General features: G+C 30.5%; 2 protein-coding genes across 3 annotated transcripts; both read right to left on the bottom strand.

The window, feature by feature from the left end:
- Positions 1–279: 279 nt before the first annotated feature.
- LOC131625494 (partner of Y14 and mago-like) lies at positions 280–3051 on the bottom strand. Its single transcript, XM_058896352.1, has 4 exons — positions 2826–3051; positions 2614–2736; positions 1773–1994; positions 280–522 (listed from the first exon to the last, which is right to left on the bottom strand). The coding sequence occupies exons 1-4, from the start codon at positions 3009–3011 to the stop codon at positions 379–381; spliced, it is 675 nt and encodes a 224-aa protein (XP_058752335.1). The 5' UTR covers positions 3012–3051; the 3' UTR covers positions 280–378.
- Positions 3052–5194: 2143 nt separating this feature from the next.
- LOC131645138 (uncharacterized) lies at positions 5195–10692 on the bottom strand. 2 transcript variants are annotated; one of them, XM_058915796.1, is made up of 5 exons: positions 10278–10691; positions 7481–8402; positions 7262–7357; positions 5972–6108; positions 5195–5581 (listed from the first exon to the last, which is right to left on the bottom strand). In XM_058915796.1, the coding sequence occupies exons 1-5, from the start codon at positions 10493–10495 to the stop codon at positions 5407–5409; spliced, it is 1548 nt and encodes a 515-aa protein (XP_058771779.1). In that variant the 5' UTR covers positions 10496–10691; the 3' UTR covers positions 5195–5406. The 2 variants fall into 2 exon arrangements, with proteins under 2 accessions (XP_058771779.1, XP_058771780.1); XM_058915797.1 differs by lacking the exons at positions 5195–5581; positions 5972–6108 and adding an exon at positions 6128–7031 and having other exon boundaries at positions 10278–10692.
- Between the last annotated feature and the right edge of the window lie 9690 nt (positions 10693–20382).

Raw genomic sequence — 20382 nt, 5'->3', positions numbered from 1 at the left:
AAAGCTAGCTAATAGATCTCCACATCATTTGACCTAAGACATGTCGAAATGGAGTTGTCAGGGGGCTTTCGAAACAGAATCAGAGACGGAAACAGCTAGCGAAGCTCTTCGCGGAGAGTGAGTATGTGCTGAAACTAAGCCTTACTACTTTTGCAAGGACAAGTATTCAAGCAACACATAGCTCATGTTGAATTTTTCTTTCGGATATAACATTATCGATGGGTAACTCCCTAACAGTTATATAAAATATTATAGCGAAATGCAAGGTAGAAGAGACAGTAAAAATAAAATCCTTGATAGATTTACTGATTTAGAGTTTTTATCTAACCAAAAAACACGAAGAACTACAAATTCTTATCATCCTAATTTTAACACTGTTCACACGACCAATACTTCGGTCTTTTTATTCTCCAATTGTTTTAGCTCCTTACGCCAATCTTCTAATTTTGCCAGCTTCTCTAACTGCTCTGGCTTTAAATCTTGCTCTGCAGTTTTCTCCTGCAGTGCTTCTGTAAGTCGAATCTGCACCCAACAGTCAGATGTTAAGAAAAAAATAGCACTATGTGAACCATAGGTCTTCCGCAGGATGGAAAAAATTACCATAGGTCTTCCGCAGGATGGAAAAAATTACCATACATGTAATGTGTCACGATAGTTATCACCATACAATTGTATCCAACAATAAAAACAAGTTCGAGAAAAAAAAACTTGAAACTACGGGTAGTCCTTTCCAACCAAATACTTCCTTGGAATGGAAACGACTCAAATGTTGGACACAACTTAAAGTCGAAAGACAAGAAGAATATGGTTGAGTGATGACACATTTTTATTTGGGCTTCTTGCTAAGCATTGACACACAATCAAAACACATTTGCCGGGATATCCATGCATTATTTTCAGCATATATTCACATTTGGTAGACAATAAACAAAGAAAGTGGCAGGTTACATGGAAGTAACCAGCAAAAATAAACAAAGAAACTGAATATTGGAATGTAGAAAGAGCAGGGGATCCTTGTTGTTCAATGAATGTTTAATAGCAAATATTTCAATAAGTAAAGCCAAGAGTTGATTAACCTGAAGCAAATCGACAACATAATGCAATTGGCAAAAGATCAGTGTTCAGATGCTTATACTGCATTATAAGTTGCAAGAAAGTTTTTCTTTGGAGACAACCTAAAGGCTACCTAGAAATTTAAGAGGGAGGGGGTACAGACACAGTACTTAACCGTAATAAAACTGAAATACTGGATGGACGGCAGACTTTAAACTTTAAAGTACATATATACCATGTTACATTACAATACTAATGGAATACTTCATAACTCATAACCTATTAGGATATAGGATAAGAAGAAGTTTGTGACGAAAATGTGATAAGGTAACAATAGAGGACAAGGAGTTAGTTAGGGAAGTTACTGAGTCAGAGAAGTATCATTGACTATTGTAAACATTGTTCATAGAATACTGACTCTATCGTAGAAGGAAGGACCCATGGAGGAGAATTTTCTCTCCTTTTCCTTCTTATTTTCTCAATAAAAGTGTTCTTTCTTTAATTCTTTTCAACTAAATTCCTTGGTCCTAACATAACCTGTGGTAAAAGGACCAACTTATGTCCATGACCAACCCTAGCGAAATTGCCATGCTTCATTTTAAATATCATCCAAAATTGAAATTTTAAATTGATATCATTTGCCTCACTCTAACTACCCACTTGCAATCAGTACAATTCAGTTTCAGACAATAATATTTATTATGCTCTAATAAAAGTACCTTCTTTTTCAATGCTCGGATTCTTTTGTCTAAATCTTGAGCCGAGCCATTTGGCTCCGAAGCTTCCACAGAGTTGATGGTAGGAGTAACAACAGAGCTATCTCCAGAAACAGCTAGTTCATTGATCTGAGAAGCTAATGAATGGACAGCATTTTCCACAACTACCGCTTCTTGCTTTATACTATCTTCAACTACAGTTGATTCTAAATTAGTTTCCTTTACCTGCAATGGGATGCAATCACGTAAATATACACTTCCCAAAAGCTTAATTCCAATTTCCAATGTAACACTAGTGTTGTCAATCGCAAATTACAGAAAATAGAGGTTGGTAAGTGTGCTATTCTACACTGCTGTTAGCAGCTCATTGGCAACATTGTACTAAGAACCTGTTTGGATCAGTTTCCTGAGTTTATCTACTGCATAAATTTTGTGATACAGAATTTATGTAAGTATTTATGACATTATTTTTAAGTCTTTTCAGCTTATTTTCACAATTTTTCCAAAATATGTTATGAAAAAAAGCTTATATCGTATACAAAAATAACTTAACCTTATTTTATCAGGTGACGTCTAAGGTGAGGGCTCAAATAAGTCCGCTTTACATTTAATTAATGGTCAAGATTTGTTTAAATGAAAATGAAAACAATATACATTTCCACACGCAATTCGATCTTTGTCGTCTCAATTAAGTGCTCATGCTATTATTTTTCGGTCTCTCGTGAGGGATTTAATTGAACCCTCACCTTAGAGGCCACCTATTTTATCATTTGCTATAAAAATAACTTATATTATAATGATAAGCACTTAAATGGCTGCAAAGAAGTGCGTAAGTGAGAAAAACCTGAAGGCGTTTCTTTTCTTTCTTTCTTTCGTTTCTCTTAACAGCTTTGGTTTTCGGTTTGGAATCCAATTGCGGATCATAACCCGGAGGAGGACCAATATGCGAAGCCATTTCTTTTCTCATCTGCACAAATTCAAAGAGAGTGAGTACTACTACATTCATTCCACCATTGTTGAACTCAAAATTGAGAGATTAGGGTTTTGAGAACGTACGAGTGCGGGTTTTGGTTGATAGATAGCGACTTCATCTGGAGGAACGTAACCGGGTCGAATTCGGATTTCTTTTCGGAGTGTTCCGTCGGGTCGACGGGTCGAGGCGATGATCCGTTCGCCATCTTTAGGGCTTTTGTTAAGCTGTTGCTTCTTCAATTGGTCTTCGCCTCTGTCACTGGTCGACATCACTCTTTGCTTTCTTCTCTCACTACAAATCAAATTTCCAACTATTCTTATGCTTTTAATACTTAGATTTTAATATTTGTCGAACCAAAGTATTAAAATATTAAATATATATATTAAAATATATACATAAATTTTTTAACATCATTCCATTACAAAAACAAAAAATAAAATCATTCATTACAAAACTCAGAATTTCCTTTTTATTTAGGGGTAGTTGCTTAGCAAATGATTCTTTATAAAATTTTAGATGAATATTACTTGTGTAGAAAATGATTTTTTTATAGTATTTATTTTTTAATTTTGTCAGATTTTAAATTTCAAATTTTGTCCGTTTATGAGTTTTTAAATTATTTTCGAACCCAAATTCATAGTAGTGTGCATTATGGCTAACTAACGCTTCCAAAACTAAGTGAGTTACAACTCAACACATTAAAGTCATAAACACTATTAAAGCTATATTTGCAAAGTGGGACTTTCAGCATCTTCAACTATGAACTCTTTTTTTGGGTTTTTTTTGTGGGATTCAATAAATCATGTCAGTTTGAATCAACTCAACTAGTTTTTCACTTCAATGGTGTTCTAAAGAACTCATATTGAGTCTTACAACTTTACTTAATATATTAATATTTTATTCATGTTAAATTTTATATCATTTAAAATAATTTTCATTAGCATTTATTTTGAATTTTATTATTATTTAATTTAATTAATTTTTTATTATATTATTATTTTAATCAAATGAATCGGTGTTTGGCTTTAAAACGTTTGACACGATGCTGTCAAACTTCATCCAACATAAAAGTTGAAAAAATGCTGTTTTTTCATTGCTGGAGCTCCAAACTGAAGAACCAACTATTGGAGTTGGTCTTAGGATGAGAGGAAAAGAGAGAACTTCAAGGAAAGCGGATTAGAAGACAGAAAAAAATAAAAAATAAAAAATTTAAAAGAATAATTTTGTATATAATAGAAAAAATAATATTTATTATTAATATATTTTTAATTTTTCATAATATTACTAGCTTGTTACAAGCGTTTCCCAACTTCGAGGTGAAGTTTATCAAACGCCAAGCGAATTTGGTTGCTCATTCCCTTGTAAAGGTGGCCAATTTTTGATCTAGGCGTAGTTTCATTCATTTGATTCCTCCTTCTATTGAACAACATTTGATTAATGAAATGCATTGAGTTTGGTTTTGTCAACAAAAAAAAAAAAACTATAATTTAAAAATTTATCAAACCTCTCTCAAACCCTCCTTCAAATATAATTTGAGTTTCTTCAAATTAGAAAGATTTTATACTATGAATAGAAACTTAGAAAGATTTTATACTATGAATACAATTCTCTCTATCTAAATCCCTAAAACAAATTCACTCTTTTATTTATTTTTTTCTTCAAAATCTTCCAATCCAAACTTCCGAGTAAAATATAAGAATTTCTACAAAATACAAAATGAATAAGCTTGTCATATCTAATGAATAAGCTTGTCATATCTAGTTAAGGGCGGATTGTCCATACAAATATTTCATGTGAAAAACAAACAACCAAGGGGTTACTTTTCCACCCTTATATGTGTCCGTCCATCACCGTGAAAAATTATAACTTTAACGTTCAGAAATACACATTTGGATGCATCTTTTTTACACATATTTCAACTCAAATTGTTGACACACCATTATTTTGCAAAATTTTGAGTGTATCCAAATCTCCAAACAATTTTAGACAATTTTATTTTTTTAGCAAAATAGAGTGGATCTCATAACAACACATTTTTGTAAAATTTTGTGTCCAGAGATGTATTTCCGAGAAAAAATTAACAAAATGGACTGAATATCAAAATAACGTATTCTAGTATAATTTTAGGTGCGTCCGAAGATGCATCTCCAGACGCATAAAGAACATTTTTAAATTTTCGAGAGTGTGAGATTTTGAATTTTTTTAGGGTGTGAGATGCACACATAATAACATAAGGTGAAAAGAGCAGGCAGCCCCAACAAACAATCTAACCCTCACAACCCCACTAGCATATTCATAACAAGGTGTCAAGGCCCACTTAGAGTCAGATTCATTATTAAGTTTAGCAGTAATGCGGGTTGTAGTTTTTTAATCAAACTTTCTCATTACATACATGTTAATTCAAATATTGAGAAGCTTTCCTAATATGCAAGGGCAAAATAGAATCAGCAAATTTGAGCATCAACACAGGTAACACTTGTTATACATTAATTACATACATGTTATAAAACAAATTTGGGTCAAAGAATATGAAGCACCTACATTTCAGTACAAATGAACAAAATTTTACAACAGCTCTGGCCGAGGATTGGGGCAGAAGTCTTGTGACTTAAAAGCCCAGCAGGGAAAACAGTACAAACGTGGTAAAAGAATTCTGTTAAAAGCTCACTCCCTTTTATCCTCATCTGATTCGTCGTCTTCATCAGAAGATGCATCATTTCGGGCATTCTTCTCTTGCCTGACCAAACTTATTTCTCCTTGACCTTCTTGCTTTCCCTTAGTTAGAGACAGAGCTTCTTCATCATCAGATTCTTCTCCTACTTCCTCTGAGTATGCATACCTATGTAGTTTGCAGTGGCAAATAAAATAATAAGTTACTTTACCAGAAAACATCTCAGTCACATGTTACATCATGAAAGGACATGCTGTTTTTTTGCTTTATTTTACCCTTTTGCTACTACAAGTCTACAATTAGCCAAACAACTTTAGCATAGCATAAGTATAAAGTGCCCTGTGGGCATAACTTTAGCATAGCATAAGTATAGAGTGCGCTGTGGGCATAACTTTGCATAACAATGTAAGGCTTCCATTAGATAAGTCATAAATTTCAAAAGTTTGAAGCTTATTTATTGATGAGATTCATCTAATGAATCATTTCAAAATTGAAACTTAACCAGTAATAGATGTTGGAAGGAAAAGTTATATTGAGGACTTGAAAAATAGAATGCACCTTTGAGAGCTCTGGGAAGGCGCCCAGAGATAACATATTACACAGAGTAGTGCAAATGCAAGAACATCCCAGAATGCAGTGATGATCCAAGCAGTCTGCCAGCGTTCATTAAATGGATCCGTTGCTTTGAAATAAACCTGTAAAAGCAAAATTAAAACATGCTGGTGGCCCAGATAATTCTTTTTTGAAGAATGCTACATGATGACAGTATAATTGCATAAGAAAACTGCATTTCAGTAGTTTACTTGAAATAGAGATAAGTTTCAGATAAGTCAAACACAATTAAAACCAGAGACAGAAAGATCTCTGGAATGTTTCTTTCAAATGTATCCCTAAAGTGAAGAATCCCACTTAGTCGTTACTTGATTCATGACCCACTGGATGAACTTTATTTTCAATGCACGTGAACTTTTTGCATACTCCTTAGTTTCTAATTTGTTAGGGATTCTTTGACAACGGTCTTTGAGCTGCCTCTTCTCTATAAATAATTTGTTTTCTTGATATTTGAATGTAATAATAACAAGCCTTATTCCAATAGGTAGGTCAGCTACATGGATCAGTACCATTGACCTCTATCAAAAATCAACTTTTTTGTAAGACCATTGATTTTCTTATTATTTTCGCAGGTCTTCCTCTCCCTTTTCTAATCAGAAGCCTCTTAGTCTTCTTCTCACATATGCACTTGATATTAACCAAAGAAAAAGTAACAGATTATTACAAGTTCCATTTTACAAGTTAAGCTTCCTCAATGTTAATCACAAATGCTAGCATTTCTACCCTGCAGGCAAAACAGCATAGATAAACTCTAAAGGAGTAGCCAGTTTCCACACATGAGGGAGCTAGGGCAAAGACATGCCTATCTCAGAGGCAAGAGTCCTTAGCTGGGAGACATACACCTATACATTGACACTGGATGTGTTTTATGGTATTTTGGTTCCTTCTTGCAAGTTATCCTCATTCGTTTCTCTCTTCTCCAAATGAATCACATTACTATATTTTTACCAGACCATTACTTGACCACTTGTAAGAAATAGGAAATACAAAGGAATAGGTCCAGTACCTACATGCAAAGGTAATATGGATGGAAAATAAAGAAAGCTTGAAAAGAGCAAGTAAATTAAAATCAGGATCAAACTACTTATTGGGTTTCTTTTCTACTGCAGCAGCGTACTATAACAGTGTAACAGGCATATTAGTTTTTTCTTGAGATATAACAGTTATTAACTACAAGAAGTCCATGTCCATGTTATATTACAGACAGAAGATAAATAAATTGATTATAAGCCTTACCTCATAACCTATCCAAACAACTGAGGAGATCACCGTTACTAGTAGTGCATTTGAGAATTTCCTGTATATATCCAACTTAACAGAACTCCGTTTTGCCTGACAAGGAAGATACAAAAAGAAAGCCAAAAAGTATTGGAAAAATATGATAGCCTAAAATTCCAAACAGAAAAATTAAGAGGCAGGGTGCTGTAAAATAATAGCAAATGGAGGAAAGGATACCTGTAACTGTTCCAGTGTTTTTGACAGAGAAGTAAAAATCCATAAAATCAAAAATGCATCCAAGAAAGCATCAGGAAGAACTAGAATGAGCCTTGCCCTTCCTGATACATCATTAATGGTCCCCACATATTCAGTAATATTCAGCAACTCTGAGGCAAGTAAGTAAGTTATTCCAAGTAAAAGGACCTTTGATGTAAGACCGCCAAGAGTGGGCCGCACAACACCATAACCCATGGAAACAGAGAGAATGAGAAGCCTTGCTATCGTTTTTCTTATAGCTCCAATTGTAACAACCCATGTTGTGACCATAATAGGCCTGACTCCAGTATTGTTGAAATTGGCGTACTCAGAATACCAGAGAATCATCTCAAACAATCCAAGAGCAATGACAGCTGAGATACAGTGCTGAAGTTGCAGTACATCATCCCAAAACCTCACATACTGAAGGAGCCAAATTAGCCCAAGGAAGATATAAGCCAGTGCCATATATACATAGAACTTCTTTAATGGAGCCATTCTACCAGGTAAGAACCCATCAGGGTTTTTCCAGATTGTCTTCCCAGTCATTACAATTTCCTTGAGCTTGGGGTCACAAGCTACAAAAAACAAATTATACATTCCAGTCTTTGTGATAGGAACTTCTTTAGAATCTAAACTAGCGATTCGGGATTTCCCCTCGAAATAAACATCTACAATGACTGGCCAATTAATATCCGTTGCAGAAGCTCTCCTGATAACCTCTCCTTGCTTACAACCTCCCATCTTTGCTAAATCACGGGTGCAACAGATTGCTCGTTGTCCGCCATAAACAGAACCGCCTATATCATCACGGTCAGCAGCCTCAAAAATAATAATGTGTACTGGCACTGTACCACGCGCCTTGGCTTCATATTTTCTTCTCCTAAAGGTTATATTCTCAAATCTATCACCCATAAGAAGAAAAAAAAAGTCAGTGTTTTTTGTTATGTTTAACAAATAATTCAAATACAAGATAAGAAAATAAGAGATATGAACTATATAAATCCATAAGGAGATAAAACATATAAGGTTGGTTTTCTGGTTAGGATTAGGGAGATAAAGAGTGGAGTGATAAGGAGGGAGAAAGTTCGATTTCACGCCTAACATAATACTAACAATACTAATATTTAGTTTACCATTCAAAAAATAAAAATTCATACGCAATTTCCAACATTTCAAAGCACACAAAAGACACATATTTTTTATCATCCTACATCAGCCTCATCCCGTGGTACATAAAAATTGCAACACCACAAGAGTAAAAATTGCAACACCATTTCAACAAGAGGCGGCGTAGGAAATTTAATAAGGAAATGCGACGTAATATATTGCCTTTGCTAGCTTCCTAGTCGTCCATTTATTGGAACGAGCATCGGTCGTTTAGTTGTGGCGCTCATTTCCAATATCACTCGCCTTCTATGAAAACGTGGGGTGATGCGTCCCTATCCATAATGGTACAGGAAAGGAAGTCAAAAGGGGGAAACCATGTTCTCCTGAATAATAGGGGAGTTGACTACCCACATGATCCCACGCTCTTGAGAGTGGGTATTACTCTTTTGGAGCCTAAGATTCCGACCCAAGAGATTCCTATAAATACCTCAACCTCAGGGTTGAGGGGACATTCATTTTTTCAGCCATAAACACAAGTATACAGAGCTTCTTACCTCACTGCGTAAGCTTGTTCTAACACCACAATAACTCTAAAAACCTAGACAGTCCTACAAACCCTACAACACAAGGGGTTGTTACGTATTGTATTTTTAGCAAGTACGGCGCCTAACATAATACTAACTACTAATATTTAGTTTACCATTCAAAAAAATAAATCCATATGCAATTTCTAACATTTCAAAGCATACAAAAGACACATTTTCTATCATACTACATCAGTACCATCCAGTGGTAGTACACACAAATTGCAACCCCATTTCAACAAAAACAAGCCGGTGATGGAATCACCAAAACAGTTAATCTAATTACCAACTCATCTTATATTGGCCCTTTGCAGCATCGTTCATAAATGAATCTAACATTCTAACTTATACAGTTATACAATAGATAAGGTTATTTACTTAGTTCAGACATCAGACGACGAGACAACAAGCAATATTACTTAAAACAAACATAGGATAGAACTTCTCACTTCGCCGCATAACCAATTGTAAAGAAAACAAAATCCAAACACACATTTAGTTTTATTTTGACTTGTCCCCCTCAATTCAGTCTAGCATAGCATATGGTCCATCAATTTTTTGCAGTTCCTAGCAGATAAATGTTGCATTGAATTTGCCCAAACAACTACAACAACCAAGCATTATCCCACTAAGTGGGGTCGGCTCATGGATCAACTTGCGTCACAAAGTTCTATTCAGAACCATGCTTCTATTAAAATCATTAACCTCAAGATTTTTCTTAATAACTTCTCTTATGATTTTCTACGTCTTACTCTCCCTCTAGTTTTTAGTCTTCTCTCCATCTCATCTACTCTCCTTACCACAAAATGTACAGGTTTTCTCTCTAAATACACACAAAATGTACAGGTTTTCTCTCTAAATACACAAACCCTCTAAATCTATTTTCCAACATCTTCTCTATTATTATAGGTGTTACCCCAATACTCTCTCTAATATTTTCATTTCTAATCTTATCATGTCTAGTACCATACATCCAACAGAATTTCTACATCTGCTACACTTACTTTATTCTCGTGTATATTCTTAATCACGTAATGCACACGAGATTAATTAATTGCAATGAAGCAGAGAGAAAAGGAGAATACCGAATGTAAGAACGTCCATCATGGATGGAATCAGGATGTGTAACGGCGGTGAGTGAGGCGGCGATGCCTTCGCTGCCACCGGAGAGGAGAAAAGCATTACCGACATCTTGAAACGGTTCATGATTATAGATATGAATGGATGCGAAAGAGGTAAATAGAATGGAAGATATAAATATTAAGAATAAAGGTAAAAATAGGAGTGAAGATGCGAACAACATGGATCTCGATCTCGTTGTTGTTAATGGTGAATCTATGGATTGGATCGGAGAGAATCACCGAAAAGAAAGGGTGAAGAGAAAGAAAATGGTGATTCTGGTTTCGGTTCCGAACTCAACTCGGATTTTAGTTGTTGTTGAAAATTCACTCTCCGGTGGATGGAATGGAACATCAACAACTACATATATAGTGATATTAACTTCACGCGCGGATCTAGCTTCTCTTTTACTATATACTACCTCACTTGTCTTATTTTCAATAACCAATTTTAGTAAAAAAAAAATTAGGAGTAACTTCATTTTTTTTTTTTAAGAAATAGAGGATCCATTACTAAAATTGTTATTGGACCTTTGGATCCGAGAACTCGACCGGTGGAACCGGATTAATGGATCGGCCAAATGTTACTCGATTTGGAAATGGATAATTTTTTTTATCCGATATCAAAAATGGATATTATATTAGATATTTATTGGATACTTTTGTCGGATATCTAAAGTAACGGTCCGGTTTTGGTTAAAAAACGGTTCATCACTGTTTCAATTCCGTCCAGATTTATCCGATTACTATTTCGATCCGGTTCTCGGGATAACAAATATTCGGATCGAACTGGACCGATAACAACCCTATCCATTACCATAGTTTTGAGTGTATAAATTTAAATAAATATTAAATATGTGTAACATATCTTAATAAAAGTATGTGTAATATACACACAAAACTATAGTAATGGAAAATAAATGGAGTTTAAGAAATAGAATGGATCCTTATTATTTTTTAATGCTGAATTTTGTTACTTTTTAAATAATGTGATCAACATTTTTTTTAATATCACAAATTTTGTTTTTAATCTATAAAAATATTTTTCTAAAATTTTTCATCTATAATTTTAATTTTAATTATTAATAAAATCATCGTTAAAATTACCATTAATTCAATCGCTAAATAATAAATTATTGTTTAATTGTTGTAAATTATGTTGTTAAATTGTAAAAATTGTCGCTAAGCTGTAGGAGGAACAAAAATGTGAATAAAATATTTTAGAAGATTCATTCTTTAAAATAAATATTTGAAAGACTAAAAATAAAATTTAATATATTTAAGAGGAACAAAAATGTGAATAAAATATTTTAGAAGATTCATTCTTTAAAATAAATATTTGAAAGACTAAAAATAAAATTTAATATATTTAAGAGACCATGTACATATCTAAGCCTAATATTAGTACCTTTATTTTTTAAATACAACTTTTTTTTTTACATTTTCATACTTATTAAAAAAATATAGTACTATTGTCGAAGCTCAAGCTCAAGAGGGTTGAAGCATTACTAATGAGGGTTGAAGCTCAAGAAATTTTGGGCCCGTTTGTTTTGGCTTTTTCTAAAAATGATTTTTATAGTGTTATTAAATTTTGTGAAAATTTTTTTACAAAAAAACTTTTTATAAAAGCTTCAAATAAAAATTTTGTTTGAATAGTTATTCTTAAAATGTGATTTTAGGTATCCTTTATCCTTAATATATTAAAACAAAATATTATGTTAACAAGATTTCCCTCCCAATTTTTCATTAACTTCATTAATATCCCGCCCAAATGCATTTCATTGTTTAAATTCTTCACTTTTTCATACAAAAATTGTTCATATTATTAATTCGTCTTTAATTTCATTCGACTCATTATTTGCGTAAATACCACCACCAATCACTTGCAAGTTTTCCTTTTTTAATTTTTTATAAATAAATTATCCTTTTATGTACAATAATACTATATGCTTATATACATTCCATTAACAAATGTGATTTATTTTCTTCCGCCTCTCCGTGTGTGCCTATAATTTTATTATATTCTCAAATCTTTATTATCCACTATTCTTTCAATTTTTTAAATTTATATCCTTTTATGTACAATAATACTAATATGCTTATATACATTCCATTAATATTGATATGTATGTTTATAATTTTATTCAAAACTTTGGTTTAACAGATAATTATTTTTATATTTAAAACATTAATTTTGAAGTTTTAAACAATTTTTTTCTTTAAAAATTAAACAATTTATATTTTATACTAATAATAGACGTTTAATATTGACTTATCCTACTGTGGACCCTCGTATTTTTAATAAATTTTAATAAAATATTATTTTCATTCTTTATTTTTTATTTTTATAAAATTCATTTATAATTTGGAAAGAATTTATAGGTCCATATTATTAATTTTGTGTTTTGGAATAATTTTTTTATTTAGTGTAATTGTCTTAAAATTATTTTCCACTAATTTTATGTAAACGGTTTTTAGCTACTACTAAAAAGGAATGAATTAAATGCAAATAATTACTAAATCTAAATAACATTGATAACATTTCCGCATTCATATTTTTTCAAAACGACACATGATATTGTAAATAGTATATACTTTTGAAATAAATAATAAAATTTATATGTTTTTGTCATTAATTTAATAAGTAGTAAGAATTGATCGGTGAATAAAGAATAATAAAAGCTAAATATAACTACTTTTCACTTATACTATCTGATATGTTACTAATTGTGCAATAATTCTTTTATTCTTTAAATAAATAAATAAACGGTCTTCCGAAAATAAAGAAAAAAACAAAAAGATAAAAATAAATGTGATTTATTTTATTTTGCCTCTCCGTGTGTGCCTATAATTTTATTATAGGCACAAATCTTTATTATCCACTATTCTTTCAATTTTTTAAATTTATTTTTTTATATATTCAATACAAGACAATTTTATAAAAATATTATAAATTTTCTAATGTTATATTTAATATTTCCATTACATATTGATATTCTAATCAAAATATTTTAATGTTATATTTTCATTCTTAATCCCAATCCTTTATATAAATTTTAATCCTATATTTTTATTCTAAATCTCAATAGGATCCTCTAACTAAATAAATTTTTAATTCTACTCTCTAATTAAAATTTGATATCATATAATATATTATAAATATATACAAAAGTAAAAATTGATGGCCAGTTTTCCTCTTCTCAAATTATTTATTATTGAATATTTTATTATATTATCAACGTAAAAAATACTTAAAATTAATATTTTATAATTTTTATACTTCATAGTTTAAATATTATTTTTTTAAAAAACATATTTTGTTAAAGATAGAGTTTTAAACATACAATTTGTATTTGGAAAATTTATCTTTCACTAAATTAACTAATTAATTTTAAATTTTTTCTATTTGTTAAATAAAAATATTGTTATTTTTATATTTATATATTTTGTTTAATAAAAATGCAATATCTATCTATAATTTGTCCCGTGCATCGCACGAGTACAAGTACTAGTTTCATCTATTATGGGAAAAAAAATTGGATATCAAAATTTCAAAAAATCACTTAATTTTGAAGCTATTTCAAATAGATTTTTATAAAAATCATTTTTGAAATACAACTTTTTGAAAAAATTATGATTTTGACTAAGTTTTGATATTCAATTATGTATGTTTATGTTATTGGGTGTCAAATTAAGTGTTTCATTTTAGAAAAAACGAATATAAATTTTTTTGTAATATTTTAAAAAACGGTTTTAGAAAATCTATTTTCAAAAATACAAAGAAAAAATCCATTTTTTAAAGCTGAAACAAGACAAATATACTATTTATATATGAGGCTCCAACGAGGTATGCAGCACAAAATTCATAAACTTCTTGAGGGCACTCATTAAACAAGCAATATATTGGAAGTTTAAATGAAGTGGTTTAAAGTATTTTAAACTGTAATTAGTTAGTAATGCTTGAGAATATTGTTTCTATGTAGTTTCTTTGTAATGTTAATACTTTTGCATTTTGTCGTGTTATGTTATGTAAAACTAGTAACAAACTCGTGCATACGCACGGGTTCTGTTCGATTACGCGAATTTGGATACATAATTTATTTTAGATAAAAATGTTAAAAAATAAAAAAATTAGATAAATAATTGATTATGTCGTATATAAAAATATTTAGATCAAGAATAAATTTTTTCCCGTATACCATTTTTGGATTAAAAATATTTAATCAAAAATACCATTTCTCGTATATAAAAATATTTAGATCAATAATAGATTTTTTTTCCGTATCCAGACTTCATTTTTGTTTAGGTATCATTTACAAAAATATTTGGATCAATAGTAAATTTCGTATATAAAAATAAAATACCATTTTTCGTAAATAATAGGTTTTTTTTTCAATATACAAATATTATTTTTGTTTAGGTATCATTTACAAAAATATTTGGATAAATATTAAATTGGGTTAAATAAGTTTTTGGTCCCTATAAATATTGCAGCTTCATTTTTAGTCCCTCCTGAGTTTTGATAACGATTTTTTTTTGTAAAAAGCGTTGCCTAAAGGCAGGGAGGGACTAAAAATGAAAACTGCAATATTTATAAGGACCAAAACCTTATTTAACCCTATTAAATTTTCGTATATTAAAATATTTAGATCAATAATATATTTTTTTCCCGTATACCATTTTTGGATCAAAAATATTTGATCATAAATACCATTTCTTGTATTAGGTCAATAATAGATTTTTTCCCGTATACAGACTTCATTTTTGTTTAGGTATCATTTTCAAAAATATTTGGATCAATAGTAAATTTTGTATATAAAAATATTTACATCAATAGTATATTTTTTCCCGTATACCATTTTTGAATAAAAAATATTTGGATCATAAATAACATTTTTCGTAGATAATAATACCTATATTATTTTTATTTATGTATCATTTACAAAAATATTTGGATCAATATTAAATTTTCGTATAAAAAAATATTTAGATCAATAATAGATTTTTTTCCGTATACCATTTTTGGATAAAAAATATTTGATCATAAATAGCATTTCTCGTATATAAAAATATTTAGATCAATAATAGATTTTTTCCCGTATACAGACCTCATTTTTGTTTAGGTATCATTTACAAAAATATTTGGATCAATAGTAAATTTCGTATATAAAAATATTTAGATCAATAATAAATTTTTTCCCGTATACCAATTTTGAATAAAAAATATTTGGGTCATAAATACCATTTTTCGTAAATAATAGATTTTTTTTCCGTATACAAATATTATTTTTGTTTAGGTATCATTTACAAAAATATTTGGATCAATATTAAATTGGGTTAAATAATTTTTTGGTCCCTATAAATATTGCAGTTTTCATTTTTAGTCCCTCCCTGCCTTTAGGCAACGGTTTTTACAAATATTAAATTGGGTTAAATATTTTGGAATAAAAAAATGTTGATCATAAATACCATTTTTCGTAAATAATAGATTTTTTTCATATACAAATATTATTTTTGTTTAGGTGTCATTTACAAAAATATTTGGATCAATATCAAATTTTCGTATATAAAAATATTTAGATCAATAATAGATTTTTAGGCCTATTCCATTTTTGAATAAAAAATATTTGGATCATAAATAACATTTTTTGTATATAAAAATATTTAGATCAATAATAGATTTTTTTTCCGTATACAAACTTCATTTTTGTTAGGTATTATTTACAAAAATATTTGGATCAATAGTAAATTTCGTATATAAAAATATCTATGAGTTTAGCAAAGCTCCTTTGCTATATCTTTCCTAGGTAGTAATTGGTGATTAATTTTCTTTGTTTCGAGCTTTGTCTCGTCTTTTGTAATCGTTTTTGTGTGAGAACTTTTGGTTCTTTAATATATTTCTTGATTACAAAAAAAAAAATCTAGATCAATAGTAGATTCTTTTCCTGTGTATCATTTTTGAATAAGAAATATTTGGATCATAAATATCATTTTTCGTAAATAATAGATTTTTTCCGTATACAAATATTATTTTTATTTAGGTATCATTTACAAAAATATTTGGATCAATATTAAATTTTCATATATAAAAATATTTAAATCAGTAATAAATTTTTTGAATAAATTTTTCCCGTATATCATTTTTGACTAAAAACTATTTCGACCATAAATACTATTTTTCGTATATGAAAAAATATATATCAATAATATTTTTTTTTTGGAAGAAAGAAGTGAGAAAGTGATGAAAAAGAAAAAATTAGAGAATTGAGAGAGATTTGATAAGTTTGATAAAGTATAAGAGTTGTATTATTTTAATAATAAAATTAAGAACTTTAAGGTGCAAAGACCAAAAAACCACAATTTTAATGTGGTGGCAAAAAATCAAATAAGGGTATTTTTTACTTTTCCACAACCATTAATTTTCTTATATTATAGATTGTTGGTCAATGTAAAATTATTGCATATCTATCTATAGATAAAATTGAAGCTTTAGTAATCCCTTACGTCCTCTATATACGATGTTGGTGGCAATTAGCTAGAAGAAATAAGTATTTTTATGAACTTGAAATGTATAAAGAAATAAGTATACCTGACATCGATGCAAGGACATGATCGTTAATTTGATCAACAATTTTTATTGTTGATGCTAAGATTGCCCAACTTTTTGAGGTAGTTGTAGGATTGCTAATTATCTATGAAATCTGGATAAGTACTTTTCACAATGACAACAACAGAGTTATTAAAATTCAGGATTAAAAATCTCATGGGGTATGTCATTTCAACATAATCATCATTTGATTTTGAAAGTTTACATTCATTAATTCGATAAGTCTACAATTTCCTATTTTTTCTTTTTCACCCGAACCACAGTGTAGACAAATGTTCTTGGTTAAAGTCGAAACCTTTACAAAAGACCATATATACGATGTGTTGATTGTAGAGTGTATAATATAATATTGAATTCCTCTAGGTACAAACATGTAAAATCCGTCTAAAATCACCGCCAAATACGACATCCTTTCCTCCAAAAATTTTATTATAATTGCTATAGTTACTCATGATATCCTTTAAAGTTTTGTCAAGTGCTTCAAAAATAATGTTTGTGTGTCATTAGTGCCTCATCCTAAATAACCAACTTTGTTTGTCTTAAAAGTGCTGGCATATCATCATTGTGGAGAATCTAGAAAGTTGAGTTATCCAAAGTTGTGACCCAATATTTTGAACTTAGAATTTACGATTGTACCCCAGATAGTAAGAGAGGTGATATTCCAGTAGCCGCAACACTTAAACATACATCATGTTTAGTACATAAGGAACTTGCAAGTGTTATCCACATGTGTGTCTTAATGGTACCTCCATAACCATGCAGGAATAAAACTCCTCCATTTTGACTGTTAACAGCCGACATAATTGTTTCATATATTTGTCTTTGTTCATCTAAAATGTGGACAACAAAAGTTGAAAGTCATAACCGCAATGGAAATTTATAGTAGAAGTTAATAGTGACAATTTAAAAATACTTTACAAAAAATATAATATTAAAGTGTAAAAGACGTGTAAGAGCTATGATCAGATTAGATATTTTCGATTTCATGTGGTGAACATCATAATGTCTTTATAAAAAATAAGTTGATTTCCTAATTGTTGAAGAACATATCCATTTGGACAAGGAATTAGTTTGAAATCTATTGGACTCATCCAATTACCTTGAAGTAGGTTTTTCGATCTCAAGTAACATTAAATTTTGCAAATCTAATTCGCTTAAAATCAACTCTGTAAGCACTGAGAAATTTGAAATGGAGCACTGTAATGTTGTTGTTATTCGGGATGAACCAAGGTTGTAGTTGTCGAAGAATGAGTATGAGCAGGATGTTAATCCAACTCAGTATCAGAGGTTGATTGGATCTTCACATTACTTGTGCAATACGCAACCAGATTTGGAATTTAGTGTCGATATTGTAAGTAGATTCACGAAGAGACCAAAGGTGTCTCACTTAGTCAAGGAGATTCTAAGATGCGTCAAAAGATTTATTGGTTGCAGAATCACGTTTCCCGCAATAGAAAATGACAAAAAGTGCAATTAACTCAGATATACCGATTCCAACTGGTGCTCCGATAAAAATGACATAAAGTCCACAACTTGATACATCTTTATGTTCGGAGAAACATCAATATCATAGTGTTCAAATAAAAACTAGTAATGGCACCCTCTTCTTATGGGGCCGAGTGCGTTGCAACTTCATTGTGTTCATGCCAAGTCATGTGATTGAAGGAGCTAGGCAACAAATAGGGTGACACTGTAACGCTCGTGGTTGACAACGTTTATCCTATAAACCTTGTTAAGAATTTGATTGCACATTGGGAGAAACAAGCATGTTGAGACGGGATTTCACTACTTGAGAGAATTTGTCAATGAAGGAATATTTAGACTAGAGTATTGTATAAGTGAATACCAAGTGGCCAATTTGTTAACCGAAGTAATGTTGTTTGAAGTGTTAAAGAGATTGAAGAAGCATGAGAGACTTGAAGCATTTATATTAAGGTGGTGTGTTAAATGAAAAAGATAATTCTAGTGCTTGTAACCAGATACTGCATGGTTATATCTAGTTACACCCATTTGAAAATTTCAACAGAGCATTCATATAACCAGTTATAGCTTTGGTGTAACTGATTATTAATTGTAGCTTTGAAACAGAAGCGTTAAGTAACCGGTTACAACTTTGGTGTAATCAGTTACAACAATTAGTTTTTAGTTGTTCTATTTTGCTAATTGTACCACAAGTCACGTATTTGTATATTTAGACTTTGGGTATCTCATTAATGGTATTGTTAATCATTTTCACCTTAATTACTCCCCTCTCTCCCTCTCTCTCTCTCTCTCCATCCCCTATATCCACTCTCGATTATTCATCATTCTTGAGGCTTTAAGTTCCAACACTGCGTAAATCAGAAGACCATATATCTGCGATCCATAGGACACACTGATCTACTGCATCACCCATGAAGCATAAATGCTATCCCAATCTAAAGTGCAGATGATCTAAATCCAAAATCCATCAGATGGATCTCCGCATTCCGTGCCTAGAAATTAGCAAGTTGTTATAACTTTCCCACTATATAAAGAAAAACACAACATTTCTCAAATACAATTTTAATTCAAACTTCATTCATTCATCTTATTATCATACTAAATTGAGAATTAGAATGCTAAACCTATAGGTCACCCTCATTTTCACCGCATTAGAAACTCAAATCTACCGTTACAATCCGGACAACCTCTATCACCAATCAATTTTAATTTCTTGACATAACGTCTCATTAAACTACACCTTTTCTTAGAGAAAAATCTACATTATATTTTAGGTTGGTATGCGTAAACCCATACCACTATAAGATATTTTAAACCACTAACATTGTTTGATGGTCATATAGAATAGAAAAACAACATAAGATAAAATTAGATAGAAATATGATAAGATAAAATCATGACAAAATTATCATATATTTTTCACTGGTAGAAAATTGAGCTTCATTAATAAGCAAACCAACAAGGATTATAAATGTTACGAGTCAATTGAAAGGGAACATACTCCATAGAAAGCCTGAAAGTACTTCTAAGAAAAAACACTACATAATCATAATAGAAATTATACATAAATTTTTCAAAAGTTAAGGCACAATCAAACCAAGAGCAACAACATTTCTGCCAGCAATCCACTATCTTGCAAACACCAACAATGACAATGTGGGAATGAGATTCCATATTCATTTTTCAAATTCAATTACGAATGATTTCTTTGACTTGTATTTGCACATTTCGACTTTCTTTGGTCTCAAAATTGTCCAACCTTTTTGAGTGTTCACAAATTAATAGATAATTAAAGATAGTTATGGAATGAATGTTGAACTCATAAACTTCCTCAATGACTACGAAATGCGAATAGACACACATAAACATGCTACAATACACAAAATTCTTTTGAGAGATTTTGTCAAACACCAAAAGTGCAACATTTACCACTAAAAAACAAAAACACATAACATAAAAGAAGAAACTCAAATGAAGCATCTA

This window comes from Vicia villosa, linkage group LG1 (genome assembly GCF_029867415.1).
Source record: "Vicia villosa cultivar HV-30 ecotype Madison, WI linkage group LG1, Vvil1.0, whole genome shotgun sequence".
Taxonomy (NCBI): Eukaryota; Viridiplantae; Streptophyta; class Magnoliopsida; order Fabales; family Fabaceae; genus Vicia; species Vicia villosa.
This window is presented reverse-complemented; position numbering and strand designations above follow the sequence as displayed.

Excerpts from the sequence above, each read along its gene's own strand:
- LOC131645138 (XM_058915796.1), bottom strand. The coding sequence starts at position 10,495 with ATGTTGTTCGCATCTTCACTCCTATTTTTACCTTTATTCTTAATATTT. Across the intron at positions 8,403-10,277 it reads GATGGACGTTCTTACATTCG|ATTTGAGAATATAACCTTTA; the intron begins GTATTCTCCTTT and ends TATGGGTGATAG. Across the intron at positions 7,358-7,480 it reads AAACACTGGAACAGTTACAG|GCAAAACGGAGTTCTGTTAA; the intron begins GTATCCTTTCCT and ends CTTCCTTGTCAG.
- LOC131625494 (XM_058896352.1), bottom strand. The coding sequence starts at position 3,011 with ATGTCGACCAGTGACAGAGGCGAAGACCAATTGAAGAAGCAACAGCTT. Across the intron at positions 1,995-2,613 it reads AAGAAAAGAAACGCCTTCAG|GTAAAGGAAACTAATTTAGA; the intron begins GTTTTTCTCACT and ends ATCCCATTGCAG. Across the intron at positions 523-1,772 it reads TCCGAGCATTGAAAAAGAAG|ATTCGACTTACAGAAGCACT; the intron begins GTACTTTTATTA and ends TGTTGGGTGCAG.